Genomic DNA, 15,645 nt, shown 5'->3' on the forward strand with positions numbered 1-15,645 from the left:
ATTCTACAAAACAAAATGTTAAATATCATTTATTTATATTACAATTCCTGTGATGATAAATAGAATTGAGAAAGGGAGGTAAAAAGAGAAGCAATATAATGAGTTCAATTCAACGATGCATAGGTGCAATGTATGTTATCTCTTGAACATGCTTTGGCATTTGTTTTGTAGATGATGAATAATAGTATCGTATCAATAGTATCAATTACCAGTGGCAGATTTAGCTTTTTGCGGGGGGGGGGAGGTCGACAAGTTGTGGTAATAACCGTGAGCTGCAACGTACTGATGATGCGTCCTATCCCCCCCCCCTAGATCCGCCAATGTTCTGCCTGCGTCACTCTCGTAAACAAGGAAGAAGCATAGGATTTTGATCCCACACTCCTTTTAAAATTATTTTTAGGGCGCCCAAAATGGTTTAAACTCCTAACCCCCCCTAAACGGCAACTGATTACATTTCTCATATAAGAAGGATCTGCTGGGGTGATTCCTAAAAGTGGAAATCAATCTTAGGAGCTATGGACAAATCACATTCCATAAAATTGATTTGACCTCAACTGCAATTGACTCCAGCTGAAAGTAACCCCCCCCCCATCCACACATGCATGAAACCTTCCCACAATGCATTGTCGTTTCCTCAAAACATACTATACTAGATTTTTCCAAAATTCAGGATAGAGGGAGGGGATGCAAAGAGTGATATCATGGCTTTTGGTGACAACGAAAAATGAAAATGAACCATTCTCAAACCAGAGGATATATGCGGTATGAGGGAATGAAAGTAAATAAGGTATAACTAAAAAACTGAACTCAAGAATTGGTTGCAAGATGACCTGTTCAATAAATCAGGATCAGCAAAATGCAGGCTAAGAATCGAAGTGAGGAGAATAGGCGAAGCACTATTCGGTCTAACCCCTTTTCATCTTCTGCCCATTCAATCTCAACCAACATGGTTTGATTCTACTTTGCTTTAAATCAGTTTGTTTAATAACCATTTGATCTAGTTGCCACTCCGTCATTGCAGTATTTCCTTTATTTTCAAGTTACAAGTTCATTTTGTTTTATACCCACTTACATGTATGACAATTAGTCTATCTAATATGAACAGAAAACCCAGTTTTCAATTTCCTTAAATGCCAATTCTGTGTTCTTTGGCATTCTCAACATTACATTCAGTAATCTTTTGGTAATATTTACAAAAATGTAAATGATTGTATCTATAATTTGTAAATATCAGAATTCTTAGAAAAACAAGTTTCCATGCAGGTAAAAGACATGCAAAACATTGCAAACTGGTTCGAGGGGCAGATGTTTCACTTATGCAGATCTATTTTATTGGATTCTGCTTTCTTTTCTGGCCTTTCACTGTATATATTTTTTTAAATTAAATATTTTGGCCTGTGAAAATATGTTATCCATGAAATTCTGCGAAATCAATGATTTTGTCTCAGTGTTACGTATCTCAGCAAGCTGGCTATGCCCATCAAGTCCCACAATGATGCCCTATTAAAGCCTCATAAGACAAACTGGTACTAGACCTTATAACTCAGAGATGCACTGGGACATTTAAGTTGGCAAAGTGGTGATGATACTGATAAATAGACAACAAAGTGCAATTAGCACAAGTGAGTACAAGGCTGCGTGGATATTAGACAGAAGTGATGGTTAGGCTGAACGGCAATTAGACCAAATTGATATAAACCAGATGAGTTTAGTATATTGGCATGAATTAGACAAACTGAGGAGCGTTTCACAATTAAGTTAGCGATTTTCACTGACAAACTTGCTTTCAGCCAATCTGTTGCAAGGATTTCAATAGCTTATAACAGCTGTCATAGACAATCACTAAGATAAATGTTTTATGAAAGGTTCCCTTGGCCAAGATGCACAAGGCTTGGTGATTGTTCTTATGAATGATGTTTTCGATCGATTGCATAGATTATTACCAACAATCAATCATAAAAATGAAAAATACAATCAATGCTAAGCTTTGTGTAAGAGGCCAGGGGCCCGTTTTATAGGAAAGTGTTCGCACTCTGGCTTGACGCCATCTCTATGGAAAACCCAGCTGGACTTAATTGTGTGTGAACGGACATATGCTACCCATATGCAAGGACAATGCATTGCTTTGTGTCCAATAAGCATATTGTCCAGCTAGGCTTTCCATAGAGATGGCGGCGTCAAGCTTGAGTTATGATTATTTTTGTGAAATGTGTCCCTAGGTACTGGAACAAGTGCCTATATATAAACCAAATCAAGATGCCCGTGTGGATTAGAGTTGAGGCGACATCTCTCCGCAAGGTGGATCAGAGGTTAGGGTTGGTCGAAGGATCATGCAGGCGGAATTGAAAAGTGTGTGATAATTACATTTGTTCTTCCCCTCCAAGACTGGCGGATTGATATCGTCCAGCCTACCTTCTACCAAGGTGCCAACGGCCCCAGCGGCCTGGGCTTGCTGGGCCAAGGCCTGGGCCTGAAGGAACTGCTGCTGTTGTAAAGCCGACTGTTGCTGTTGATACATTGCCTGTTGCTCGGGTGATATGAACTGTGGTGGCTGGGAATATGGAGGTGGCGAAGAGGCCTGGTACTGTTGTTGTTGTTGTGCAGCTAGTTGTTGCTGTTGCTGGTATGCTAGTTGCTGCTGTAGAAGAAGTAAGGATGTTGAATAAAAGGTTTATGCAAGTTTACCCAATGACTAAGATAGATAAATGGTTTATTAAACATAATAGGTATGTTCTGTACAAGGTTTAAGTTTATAATGAACATTCAAAAAAATATTATATTGAGTATTAGATAATTTGGAGACAACTATACAGTTTTGCCCCCAAAAAATTGTTATAAGGCACAGTTGATACAGATAGCAAACTATTTTTTTTTACTGGATTATGGAAGTTGACTTTAATTGCTTGGCATGACAGATACGCCGCAACTCCATACCTGTTGCTGTAATGCAGCTTGCTGTTCTAAAGCAGCCTGTTGACTAAGATATGCTGCTTGTTGCTGTTGCTGCTGCTGCTGTTGTTGTAACAAAGCCTGTTGCTGCTGTTGATAAGCGGCCTGTTGCTGTTGTTGCAAAGCTGCCTGCTGCTGTTGTTGAAGTGCTGCCTGTTGTTGCTGCTGTTGCTGCAAGGCAGCCTGTTGCTGCGCATACTGTGCCTGGATGCTTGCTTGTTGCTCGAAGCTAAGTTGCTGTGGTCTGGAAAAAGCACCGTGTTGCCCAAACCCCGGCTGCTGTGGAGTCGGTTGTGGCTGTTGAAAAGGCTGTTGGAAACCTTGTTGACCGGCAAAAGCAACTTGCTGTGGCTGCCCCTGCCCGAACCCAGCGACTTGCTGCTGCTGTGGTCCATAAGCAACTGGGGCTTGGGCATTGTTGTATGCCATCTGCTGCTGTTGTTGTTGTTGCTGTTGCTGCTGTTGTTGTTGGGCAAGAGCAAGGAGTCTTTGTTTGCTTTGTTGCTGGGCAAGTTGTTGTTCCTGTATCAGTTGCTGCTGATGTTGCTGTTGCTGTGCTGCTTGTTGTGCTTGAACTTGAGGGGGACTGATCCCTAAGAATGAAAAAGATAGAACACATACAGAAATTAATAACATTATTCTAAATCTTACCTGCTATGTCATAATAGCTCTGTCAATCCATGTACATACCAACACAAATGTACAAAGAGGAAAGCAATATTAAACTGAGATCATCCTCAGAATGTCTCAGAATATATGTGTGGATTTCATAAAACCATGTTTCAATTGGCCAACTTGAATGGTCAGTGATGAAAAACTTAATAAAAACAAACTTCATTATTATTATTTGTTTGAGATCTCTCCTGACTGGGGTTGTTCAGGTGGACCACTCCTCGAAGATTCCCCCCTATGCTAGTGGGTTTTTAAAATGCAAAGGTAGGACTCCCCTTTTCATCGTGCCTCAATTAAACTCTGAGGGACAGAGTGTTTTTGACATTACATAGAGTAGCCTAGGCTGAATCTATGGAATATGGGAGGGACACATTAACACAGGCTTCAGTCATCCACCCGGGGTGGACTCAAAACCATCCTCTTTGGTTTAACAGGCAGGCACTTCACCTACTGAGCCAACTCTCTGAAATTGTTCATGACTACAGAAGAACTTTAACATTATTTACAGACAGTCAGAAAAACATCAAGTCATTTCAATTCTTAATTTTAACACGCTCGAATGGTTCACTAATACAGAAGAACTACAACATTATTTACTGATAGTAAGGAGGATATGTCATTTTAATTCCTAATTAGAACCTTCATGAAGCAAATCAATCTCTTTTCTGGATTGATTGATTGATTGAGATTTAACGACTTTATCAAAGTGAACTACTTCACCAGGAAAAAAAATCCCTACTCTGTTTGAACAGAGAAGTAGTTTCTTTAAAGCGTAAATGATTTGACTCTCACTAACATAAAATATTGAATCTCTGACTCACTCTGTGCTGCTGCTGCCGCTGCTCCCGTTGGTGGCTGCCCATGCTTTGATGATCGTTGCCTGGTGATAGAGGATGGGGTCGGGAGCGAGATGCCCCCTGCGGCCGGGGCCATGCCCTGTTGAGATGCCTTTGGTCTCTGCCTGGGGGTGACGGACGTACTGACCTCCATGGGACCAGCTGGGGTTCTGTTAACAAGAAGATAATTATCCCATGAGAAAAGCATTCAAAAGGCCTTCGGAAAATGTGTTTTGATAGTGGATATAGAAATACATTCTATAGGATACTGAAGGTAGATAATATCATTAACATTTGATCTGGGTTTTTTTTCAACATACATGCATCCAAGAGCAGATATAATTGAGAAAGTTGATTTGTTGTAAAATTATTTCAACCTTCTTCAAACAATCTTATAAATATAGAATGCAAAGTTCCTGGAATTGTTGTCTGGTCCGGACTAACGACAACTGGGTATACCATCTGTTGATTTTTTAAATAAATATGTTCACATGAGTAATATCATTTCATTTCAATGCACGCTAGAATTCCTAAAATAAAAATTCTGTTATACTGCAAGCCTTGTGGTCAGAGTAAAGCTCAAATTAGCTTCAAATCGTAGATTGCTATGTCGCCACTACAATTTTCAATTGAATTCGCTTTTGCTCTTATAGCAAGGCTTTGCAAAAGAATGGGATTTCGAGTTAAAGGAGAATGAAATCTTTGGAACAAGATAGCTTGTGTGAAAACAGAAAAAGCAAAGAAACAGATCAACAAAAGTTTGAGAAAAATCAGACAAATAATGAGAAAGTTATGAGCATTTGAATATTGCAATCACTACTGCTATGGAGATCCTCACAATGGCAATGCGACAAAGATGTGTGATGTCACTTGTGAACAACTTTTCCCATTACTTTAGTATATATTGCACTTAAATTGCCTCTTTTATACCAACTGGCAGTAGATCATGTGATCTTTCTAGAGGAGGGCATGTAATACAGATTTTCAAAGAATACATCATGGATAAAGAGTTTGTATCACCATAAGAAAAAGCAAAAAGAGACATTTTGGGGGTATTTTATAGTCCATCAAAGGGAAAGTTGTTCACATGTGACATCACACATCCTTGTTGCATTGCCAATAGGAGGATCTCCATGGCATTAGTGATTGCACTATTCAACTGCTCATAACTTTCTCATTATTTGTCTGATTTTTCTCAAACTTTCTTCGTTCTTATTCTTTGATTTTTCTGTTTCGACACAAGATTTCATTCCCCTTTGAGTATACATAACTTATCAGAACATTGATTATTATTGGAATGTTTATACAAAATGCTTTTACATCTACACATCATGTTAAGTATTCAAAACACTTTTCAGAACATTGATTATTATTGCAATGTTCAATTCAAATGCTATTACATCTACAAATCATGCACATCATGGTGTGCACCAGAATATTAAAGGTATTGTTTAACTTTGTGAGCAGCCAATTGAAAAAATTATCGAACCAAGATGAAACATGTGTACAAGTGCATCTATTAGAACTAATAAACCCTGAAAACAACCATTATTGAGAATAAAAAACTAAAACTACAAGGCAAACCCCGATTTTGTAAATAGGCATTTTATAGACACCTAAATAGTACACATAAGTGTATGGGATGAAATTAAGATGGTGTTTCGGGTCACTTTATATTTCAATTTTTGAAGCACTAAATAATCATTTTCGAACGCAATTTTTTCTGGGCTTCATTTTTGGAACATATCACGGACACAGGTGACAAGTGTGACCTTCTAGCTCAGATTTTTTAAAAGTCAAACCAATGTTAACCAATCACTTTAAGACTGATTCGATACCTATTTTGGTTGTTTGTTTTATTCCTGGAATGTTGCTGTCTCTGCTCGCTTTCCGTCAGTGGGAGGGGAAGCTTGCTCCCATCAGGAACTGGCGATTTCTAAGAAAAACAAAGCCAAGAAAGGAAGTCAATTAAAATGGAAATTAATCCACTACACTGAAAGAGTAAGAACCCAGGAAGTGCAATGAATTGTTGTGAGTGATACAAGCCTTGTGCCCTTTGTGATGGAAGCACTGTTCACAAAAGGCCCTGGGTCATTCTGGGGAGTGTTTCATAAACAGTTTTGTCTGTGATTTTTACTGACTGACTAGCTGTCAGCCAATCAAATGCAAGGATTCCCAGTAGCTTGTAACAATAATCAGTGAATATCACTGACTACGTGTTTCATGAAAATGCTTCCAGGGTCTGATCATAACCCTTTTGTTTTCCTCTTTTATACAATAAAAAAAAAAAATAGCTCAAGTATGATACTGGTTTTTGTTTATTTAATCTATACAATCCATATTAAACTCTTATGGTCTGTATTATATCATTCATGTACATTACATGTTGTATTTACTCTGTAGTCAATATAGGCTGAATATTTTTCTATACTATTACGTCCGTCCGTCCATCTTCTTGTCAGAGTATAGAGAGTACTACTTTTCAGCAGCTTCAAGAAATGTGCAATAGCTCCTTGAGTGCACAGGGTTTTTTTTTTTTTGTAATCTAGTAAAAAAGATTCAGTGCAAAGTCCTCGATACCAGGTGAGCATTTCCTGAACAGACTTGTCGGACATTTTATCCGCAAGTTCAGTTCTATCGAAAGTTATCCATCGTAACAGTGCTTCTCAGCAAATCAAAATTAAAATCAAGAAAAGTTGTAAGATGAAAATGTTCCCCACGACCCTTGGAGGGAATCTACTGCATTAAAATTAGAATTAATGCTTTTCAGCAGTCGCATACAGTAGGGGAAGGCGGGGTAAGTTGAGCATAGGGGCAAGTTGAGCCACCAGCCCCAGGCCAATAATGAATGAGTCAGACATTGTGGTGGTGTCATGTATTGATGACCCATAGCATAACCCCTAACCCCACCATATTGTCTCCAACTTTGAAACAAAAAGTAGTTTTTTAGAGGGAAAAATATGAATTTCAGCCAAAAAAGTAAAAAAGAGTGTGAAATAGATAAGTGCTTAATAAACACACACGTCTTTAAATATAATAAAGACATGATAACAACATTATTAGTCCAGGTATGGATCTTCATTCTTGTCATAGTCTTTTATATGATGGATGCATAATAAATGTGTGGATACAAAATTATCGCAATAAGTTCGGACTGGGGTAAGTTGAGCCAAACAGCATGGGGCAAGTTGAGCCATGGTAAATCCTATGGTAATGTATCTTGAAAAACAAACAAACCATAAAAATCGATTGAAATGCAGGCTGAAAGGAGTAAATTTACATGACTGCTCTTTTCCTTTTACAGGATGTTAGTATTTATAGAGAATTAGCAAGTGAAAAGACTTTAAACAAAAAATTGACATGCTGGTTCTCCCCCCATACATTTTGTACATAGTTTTTGTGGCTCAACTTACCCCAGAAGGTGGCTCAAACTTACCCCATATATGGGGCAAGTTGAGCCATTTGACATCATTTTTTTCAAAGGTCACGATGACTTTCAGTGTTGTGATAGAAAGTTATATATAGGTGGAAAATATTTCAGAAGAATGAAATTTTAAGGCAAGGTACTTATTTCGACAAGATTATTAATCATATCAATTCTAACATGCAAAAAGCAAAAACTGTCACAACTTACCCCGCCTTCCCCTACCCATCATTAAGTCAGTCAAACAAAACCCACTCCAAATTGAACAATGGTATGCCATTGAAACAACGTAATAGATTTGGTCAGTCTGGAGTTGGTTTCGCCTGTGACTGTCGTATGACAGAGAGTACTCACATGTAGGTTTTGAATAGGTGTATCCAAGCTGGCAGCTTTGAATGCTACATAAGAAACCTGGAATATGTCTGGCCTTTTCTCAACATCCACTTCCAACATGAATCCTAAAAGTAGAAAATAAAAAAATAATCACTTATTAGCAATTAGTTGAATCATTGATTTGATATCTTTAGCTTTTTGCTACCCCCTCACATCCCATTCATTACCTTATGTATGTTGTTATTTTGTCAATATTACACAATTATGGAATCATTTCATTGATTTTATCTCAATGTACTGTATCTTGTTTTTTTCTTTTAGAGATGAGGATTTGAATTTGAATCGTTTCACCAGTATCTTTGATACATTATGCCGGGGGGGCCACTTACATTGACCAGTGGATACCATGCGCGATCCAAAAAACATGTAAAAAGGATGTCTTTTTCAAGATAGGGCACGTTACGTACGTAACGGAATAAGGGTGTCAAAAATGCTAAAATAATAAAGGGTATCTATTATCGCTAGGAAAGCTACGTGTTTAGGGTCAAATTTGCGAGGGTATAAAAAATTAAAAATGTTTTAAAAAGGATGTACTTTTTGCCCCAAGAGTCAACACTACGTGTTTAGAATACTGTTTGCGCCAGGTGTGGGAGGTATGGGGCTGTGTACTAAACCCAATGATGTAGGTAAAGGTAAAAAGACCGACGTTCATGACATATGAACATTTGAAATATCGCTGTCCATGTTTAGGGGTTCAATTTGGGGAATACTTGCCAATAATATTGCTTTGTTTCCAATACTTGTTGAGGGGAGGATTTCACCCACCAATACTTGTTAAGGGGTGCATTTTCAGAATATGGAAAATACGTGTTTAGGGTGCTTTTCGAGACTCAGTGGTCGCGCATGGTATCCACTCGTCAATGGAAGTACCCCACCCCCGGGACAATGCAATTGTACTCGTCAGCCTACAATAAGTGTTGTATCATGATAACAGTCTCTTTGATATCCGTAGCATACCTCCCCCCTCTCCCATCAAGTCTTGTTTATCGATCCGACCTGTGGTGATGTGTTCAACAATGCACACAAATGGGACTTTCATGTAAATGAAATTTAAAGTTAAAACTAACTATTTATGAAATAGCCTCCAAAGGCACCGTAACACACTAAGCATAGCACTATCATAGGGCTCATGTTAAAGACTGATTACAAGGGCCTGAAGTCAGGTTGAATGATGCTTAAATTGTGGGGAGCCAAAAATTCACAAATTCTGTTTATGTTGTATATTCCTCATGTTTATTTTTTTGTTTCCGGTTGCTTTCATAATGAAGAAAAATACTTCAAAATACATCAGTTATCATTCCAAGGCAATTACGAACAATTTGAGTGTCAAATGAGTCAATAAATTAGATGTGTACTGTTACGGATTTGTGTAGCGATTTGCTCTCTATAGTTAAACCACAGCTTTAAACCAGGGTTTAATTTACACCCGAGTTCAAAATACGGGCCATTGAATATATTATAACAAACTGTATGATCAATCACTTGGTACCAGTTCCATATCTTAAACCAAGTTTCCAAACCCAAAAACGCTAAAAACTTCTTACGTATAAGAGCATGTATCTCCCTTGAGTACTTGGAATTGTCTGGTATCGTGAAGTTTCCACTTTGTATTGCTAGGCTGCTCTCTCCAAATGGGAGAGTGAAGAAACACAACTTGTACAGCATACATCCTAATGCCTACAAGACATAAAACAAAGATACAATTCAAAATAAGTCAAGAAACATAACGTTTACAGCACATATATCCTAATGCCAGCAAGACAAGAAATGATTGAAGATAAAATAAGAAACCCAACTTGTACAGTATACACCCAAATGTCTACAAAATATGAAATGAAGATAAAATGATGGAAATCCAAAAAATAAGTAAAGAAATGCAATTTGTACAGCATATACCCAAATGCCTGCAAGACATAACATGCAAACAAAAATATGAAAATATGAAACAATAGCAATAATGGTATGCAACATTTGCATAGCACTAGGAATATTTTAAGCTTTGCATGTTATAAACCAAGTTTTAGCAAGGTTATCCCTATCAGGTGCTCAAACATTCAAGGAATTCCTTCAGATACCCTACACCTGGGTGGAGAGTGGCATATGTGGATAATCCACACAGGATGTGAATGCTATAGTGAGATTTGAACCAGGAACCTAAGGGGTTAAGAATCTGGAGACTTATCCACTGATCCACATAACCTTCACAAAATAAACCAAATTACACTATACTACAATTTTGCTTCCATATTGTATGGCAAAAACACAGCAATAGTTTGCTAGCGTTCAGACAGGATGAATCACCTAGCTATTCGGATAACATGCAGAACATTAGCTCTCAACTGTTAAAAATTACCCAATAATTTGCAGGTGTTTTCTTTCAGGATATCAAAAGTACAGTAATTTGCTTTCACAAAGCGAAAATACCATAAAAATATCTGTGTATTCTGAGAATTTGTTCAGACCTATATAGCAAGCTGGTTTTGGCATTGCTCTTCTAGCAGAGCTGCAAACCTGAACAAGAACATTTCAGTATTTTTTAAAGCTGAAAATCAGTATTTTGGCGAGGAAATCAGTATTTTCAAAGAAATACCATAGGACAACACATAAAACTGAAACTTGAGAAATCGGTATTTTGCAAGAAACTATCAGTATTCTTCTCATTTTTCAGTACTAAATACGGAAAATCATCACTACTTGGCAGCTCTGTTCTACGTATCGGTATCAGGGCCTTGTATCACAATTGATAACAGGGTTTGATTTAACAATTGATCATACACACTAATCAATACAATCAATAGTAGAAATCACCCCATGAACAATCGCGAGGCTTATACATGTAGCGTACTTTTTCTAATGGATGAATAAGCCTCATAATCAGCGTTACAAATGTAAAGGCGGGTTGAACTACTCATAAAATAAAGTTCTTTCAACCAGGTATTCTACTTACCCATATATCTGCTTTGGTTGTAATAGGTTTCTCTGAATACAAGTCAATCATTTCTGGAGAACGATAGGACACGGTAGTGTATCTGTGACACAACAAATAGTAAATGAAAGATAAAAGATGGTTAGAAAATTTCAGTACATAATTTCAGTTTTTCACATGTATGCATTTTGACAATGGCAGATCCAGATGGGCTCACCCCTCTATTTATAAATTTTAACCCTTCAAATTCCGGACCCGCCATTGATTACATGATTTAACATGAAGGTTACAATTGACATGTAAAATGAAGAGACACTTGGGAAGATATTTTTTTAATCGTATTCATACATCTACAGATTATCATAAATTCATAAAATCAAAATTTTGAAAATTCAAATGGTTATAAAAGCAGTGTGCAGTCAAATTTTCATTTTAGCAGAAATGTGTTTAATTAGACTCTGGAAGTTGTTAAGTTTGGCCAAGTTATCATTAAAAAAACACCATTATCATTAAAATGTTTTTGAGGCAATAAAATAGACTAATGGTACCCATTTTAATAAAAGCACTTTGTCTCAAAACATCATCTATCAGCAGCTTACAGTGCATGCTGCTTTGCAATATTTGCATAACATCCAGATATTCTTTCACAAGAAATATGTGGTTTAGTCTGGCTTTTCATGAAAAAACAATGGCAGAAGAGAAAGTGCATGTAATAGCACTTATTATAACACACTCTTGAGGTGGATATAGAAAATATTTACTGGTACACTACAATGCTTTAATAGGAAGTAACCCATCATGTGTGGTTGTAGCAAGGTCAATGGTAAGGAACAACAACTTTAATGAGTGTTGCGTTATGTGAATTCCGAATGCTAAGTAAAGCATTTTGCAAAGTAAGCCTAATCACATCTTTTTGACCATGTGGGACTGAGCATTCTCATTAAAGCATTAATAACCCATCAACGAACATGTACATGTAGGTGTACAGTGCTTCATTTTGAAACTTAAGAACAAATTTCTACATGTACATCAAATTGACACTATTTCTAGAGCAATATGTGAGGCCATTCCTGAATAAAATCAACTTGAGCTACAATAGAATTGGCAACAAAATGAAAAAAAAAAAATCACTATTTAAAATACAAATTGGCACTTTTTCATTGAAATCATTTTATCATTACTTTTGGCTCAGGTTCCATATACATGTATATTTTTTCACAGTATGAAAATGAACCGAAATTTAGTCATTGCTGCCAATTTGAAGAACAAAACAAAGTAATCTTGACCTTAATGAGAGCTGATTTTGCTAATTAAAGACGGTCCTCAAAGGAATAAATTATTAATAATGTAGTTTGTGGAGTTTTACATATGTAGACTGACACTTCTAACTTTGCAGTACTATGTATAACAAAATTGAGAATGAGCCAGAAAAGTTTGATGGTTCGGGCCAAGGATTTCCTCGTCCACTCCCTTCTTCCTTTGTCTCAGGTTGCATTCTTTTGACATTTTTGTATTATCTCCTGTATAAATCCATGGTCAAAACCTTGATTCATACAGGTTTCATCTCATGTTCTAAAATACTTCTGCTGCCTCCAAATACAGTACAACCGGGGCGTGACAAACCCGCTTGCCCGGGGCAAGTGAAAATGACGGGCGGGCAAGCATTTCTCAAAGTCAATTGCCCGATCAGGCAAGTGGTTGTTTTGAAAATAAAATAAAATGTCAGCGATAATTGCAACTATCTCTCATATATTGTCAAACCAGTCAAAAAACAGATGTAAAATCAGCGCCAAATACAGATAATTTATTGCCAGGTAAATCATTCGGAGTCACTGTGTCATCTCATCTTACGTTCCATGTGCGCATGTGCTACTATCTTGCCCAATTTGCCGATGCAACCCCCTCCAAAAAAAAAAAAAGAAATGCAAAAGTGGCTAAAATTTCACATCTTTATTCTTTAAATACATGAAATGTATTTAAAGTTTTTTTTCGCCTTTAACGCCCACAGGGCGCGACAAACCCGCTTGCCCGGGGCAAGTGAAAATGACGTGCGGGCAAGCACTTCTCAAAGTCAATTGCCCGATCGGGCAAGTGGTTGTTGCGTCTTTTTTCTGTACCGTACCTCGCTTCTCCATAAATCATCAAAAATCCACACTCAAAATCATGAATAAGCCTTAAAAAATAGCGAGTAGTGCAGTTTCAAATTCCGAAATTGCGTTATTTTTTCTGTACCACGTATTTCCATACATGGTACCAGGTATGAAAAAAATCAACGCAATGGCCGGGAAACAGTTGAATGTAGTATAGGGGTCCATTATGACTACCACCATGTGCAATTTCTAATGCACATTTTCCCCCTTCCGATATCACAATTCTGTGATAAAATAATTAGAATTACACAGGAAATAAATCACAGTCTAGTAACCGCGCATTGGTGAGTTGTCATTCGGCTTTGCTTTTCAAAACGGCCTATTAACATCCAAAATAACTTGCCATATTTGTTAATTATAACTTAAAATTCATTTGTTTCCCTTTTTGAGGGGATGAGGTAAATATCAGACAATAAATCATCAAACAAAGCTCCATCTATTTTACAAGGCCGGCGGGAGGCTCACACATGTGCGCATACTAGCTAGCCAGTCTGAGCTCTGTCTCTCTGCCAGAGCTCTGGGGGACAATTCGCTCAGTAAAGGCCTCAATGATGGTGATTTTCTGTTTCAGACAGAGTTTACATTTCGGGTATATTATTCAAAACTTCCAATAAAGTTTGATGATTTCTTCATTGTCATGTATATTTAAGTTATTAATGAATACATTCTCACTAATAAAATTTAGACTCCCCCATAGAGAAATGCAATTTTCGTAGAAGTCTGCGTTTTCAAAGAACTTCAGGAAAAGTTAGGGTATGTGGGCCTTTATTACATGGCCGATCGAGTACAGGTTATTGTACTGGAATAGGCGAAGTAGAAGTTAGATATTGAATTCATTTATATCGAAGTTCAACTTACAGTCACACCACACAAACACCCACACACACACACACACACACACACACCCAAGATTGTAAGCATAGTGAAAAAATTACTTAAAAATCATACAATGTTAGTAATAATTCATTAATAAGTGAACAGGTATTCCTCAAAATAGAAAAAAAAGTAGCATGTGAAAACATGTAGATAAAATTATTGACCGAGTGGAACATCATAAAATGATGAAGAAGAGACTTGATGGTTTCCAACTAATTTTTTTTTTTAAATCAAGGAAATATGGAAAATAAATGACCATTTCATGGATTTAAAGATGCAAAATGTGAAATTTTAGCCACTCCACTTTTGATGATAAAATAATTTTTTCTGAGTCAATAAAGAGCTGAACATTTTTCACTGGCTTTCTTACTTTTCCAACTACGGTAAATGAAAGCAATTTGAAGGAAATATGGTACGCAGGAAGCCATTTCATGGATTCAAAGATGCAAAATATGAAATTTTAGCAACTTTTGTTGAAGGGTTTTTTAAAACCTTAAATACCCATAAAATATCGATTTTTTTTCCAAAATTAACGTAAAGACTTAGGCCTACGTTGCTGAAAATATCCTTTTCAATGTGTGTTCTTTTATACTGGACATGATTCTCAATTGTTATTTTGTATACACTGTACCTTAAAAAAATAAGAGTAGTGCCGTCATAATGAAAAAATTATTTTAAAAATTGGGCAAGTAGTTTTTTCTATCGGGCAAGCAAATTTTTTCATCACTTGCCCAACAGGGCAAGTGACAAAAAAAAATTTTGTAGAGGCCTGGCCCATTTAGATCTACTAGTACTAAAGCAAAAAAAATTCTTCAAAATAAACGTAATGACTCAGGCATACTTTGATGAAAATAAATTTATAAACGTGTGTTCTTTACTGTACATGATTCTCAATTGTTTCTATTTTATATGACCTTCTAAAATAATAGTATGATCATAAAAAATAATGAAAGAAACTAATAATACAAATTGGGCAAGCAGTTTTTTCTATCAGGCAAGCAAATATTTTCATCACTTGCCCTGTTGGGCAAGTGAAGAATTTTGTTTTGTAGAGGTCTGTACAACTGCAGCCTATTATTGGCATTTCAGAGATACGCCTGTTCTAAGTACTGTTAACCCCACACAGCATTAAAAAAATCTTGCAAAAATGCTTGCTACAAGAAAGGAGCTCTTGCATGGTATGGATTGAATAAGTGTCGAGGCATCACAGTATCAGACGTGATGGTCCTGAAAAGGACAACCCAAACTTGATGTTTTCACAAGAAGGCCTAATAATGCTCTTGTCATCTTCATGAGAAAGAAGATAATACATGAACTGAATAACAATGTATGTTCATGTGCATACAAGTTGGCAGACTGTCATGTACATCAGGATGCTTTTAGCTAGGACCAATCCAGTGCCAGATAAAATATGAAAAA

At 36.9% G+C, this 15,645-nt stretch overlaps 1 protein-coding gene across 4 annotated transcripts in view; it reads right to left on the reverse strand.

The window, feature by feature from the left end:
* The window catches only part of LOC121431798 (BMP-2-inducible protein kinase-like), a 51,162-nt gene that overhangs the window by 4,334 nt on the left and 31,183 nt on the right, over nt 1-15,645 (reverse strand). The window contains exons 6-12 of one of the 4 annotated variants that reach the window (XM_041629505.1): nt 11,222-11,303; nt 9,819-9,951; nt 8,236-8,339; nt 6,296-6,393; nt 4,443-4,627; nt 2,935-3,542; nt 2,413-2,635 (exon numbers count right to left, since the gene is read on the reverse strand). In XM_041629505.1, coding sequence (XP_041485439.1) covers nt 2,413-2,635; nt 2,935-3,542; nt 4,443-4,627; nt 6,296-6,393; nt 8,236-8,339; nt 9,819-9,951; nt 11,222-11,303 — 1,433 coding nt within the window. Of the gene's footprint in view, nt 1-2,364; nt 2,639-2,934; nt 3,543-4,442; nt 4,628-6,295; nt 6,394-8,235; nt 8,340-9,818; nt 9,952-11,221; nt 11,304-15,645 lie in introns of all 4 variants that reach the window. The other 3 variants (XM_041629503.1, XM_041629502.1, XM_041629504.1) reach the window with 3 other exon arrangements.

The sequence above is a fragment of the Lytechinus variegatus genome, chromosome 18 (assembly GCF_018143015.1).
Source record: "Lytechinus variegatus isolate NC3 chromosome 18, Lvar_3.0, whole genome shotgun sequence".
NCBI lineage: Eukaryota > Metazoa > Echinodermata > Echinoidea > Temnopleuroida > Toxopneustidae > Lytechinus > Lytechinus variegatus.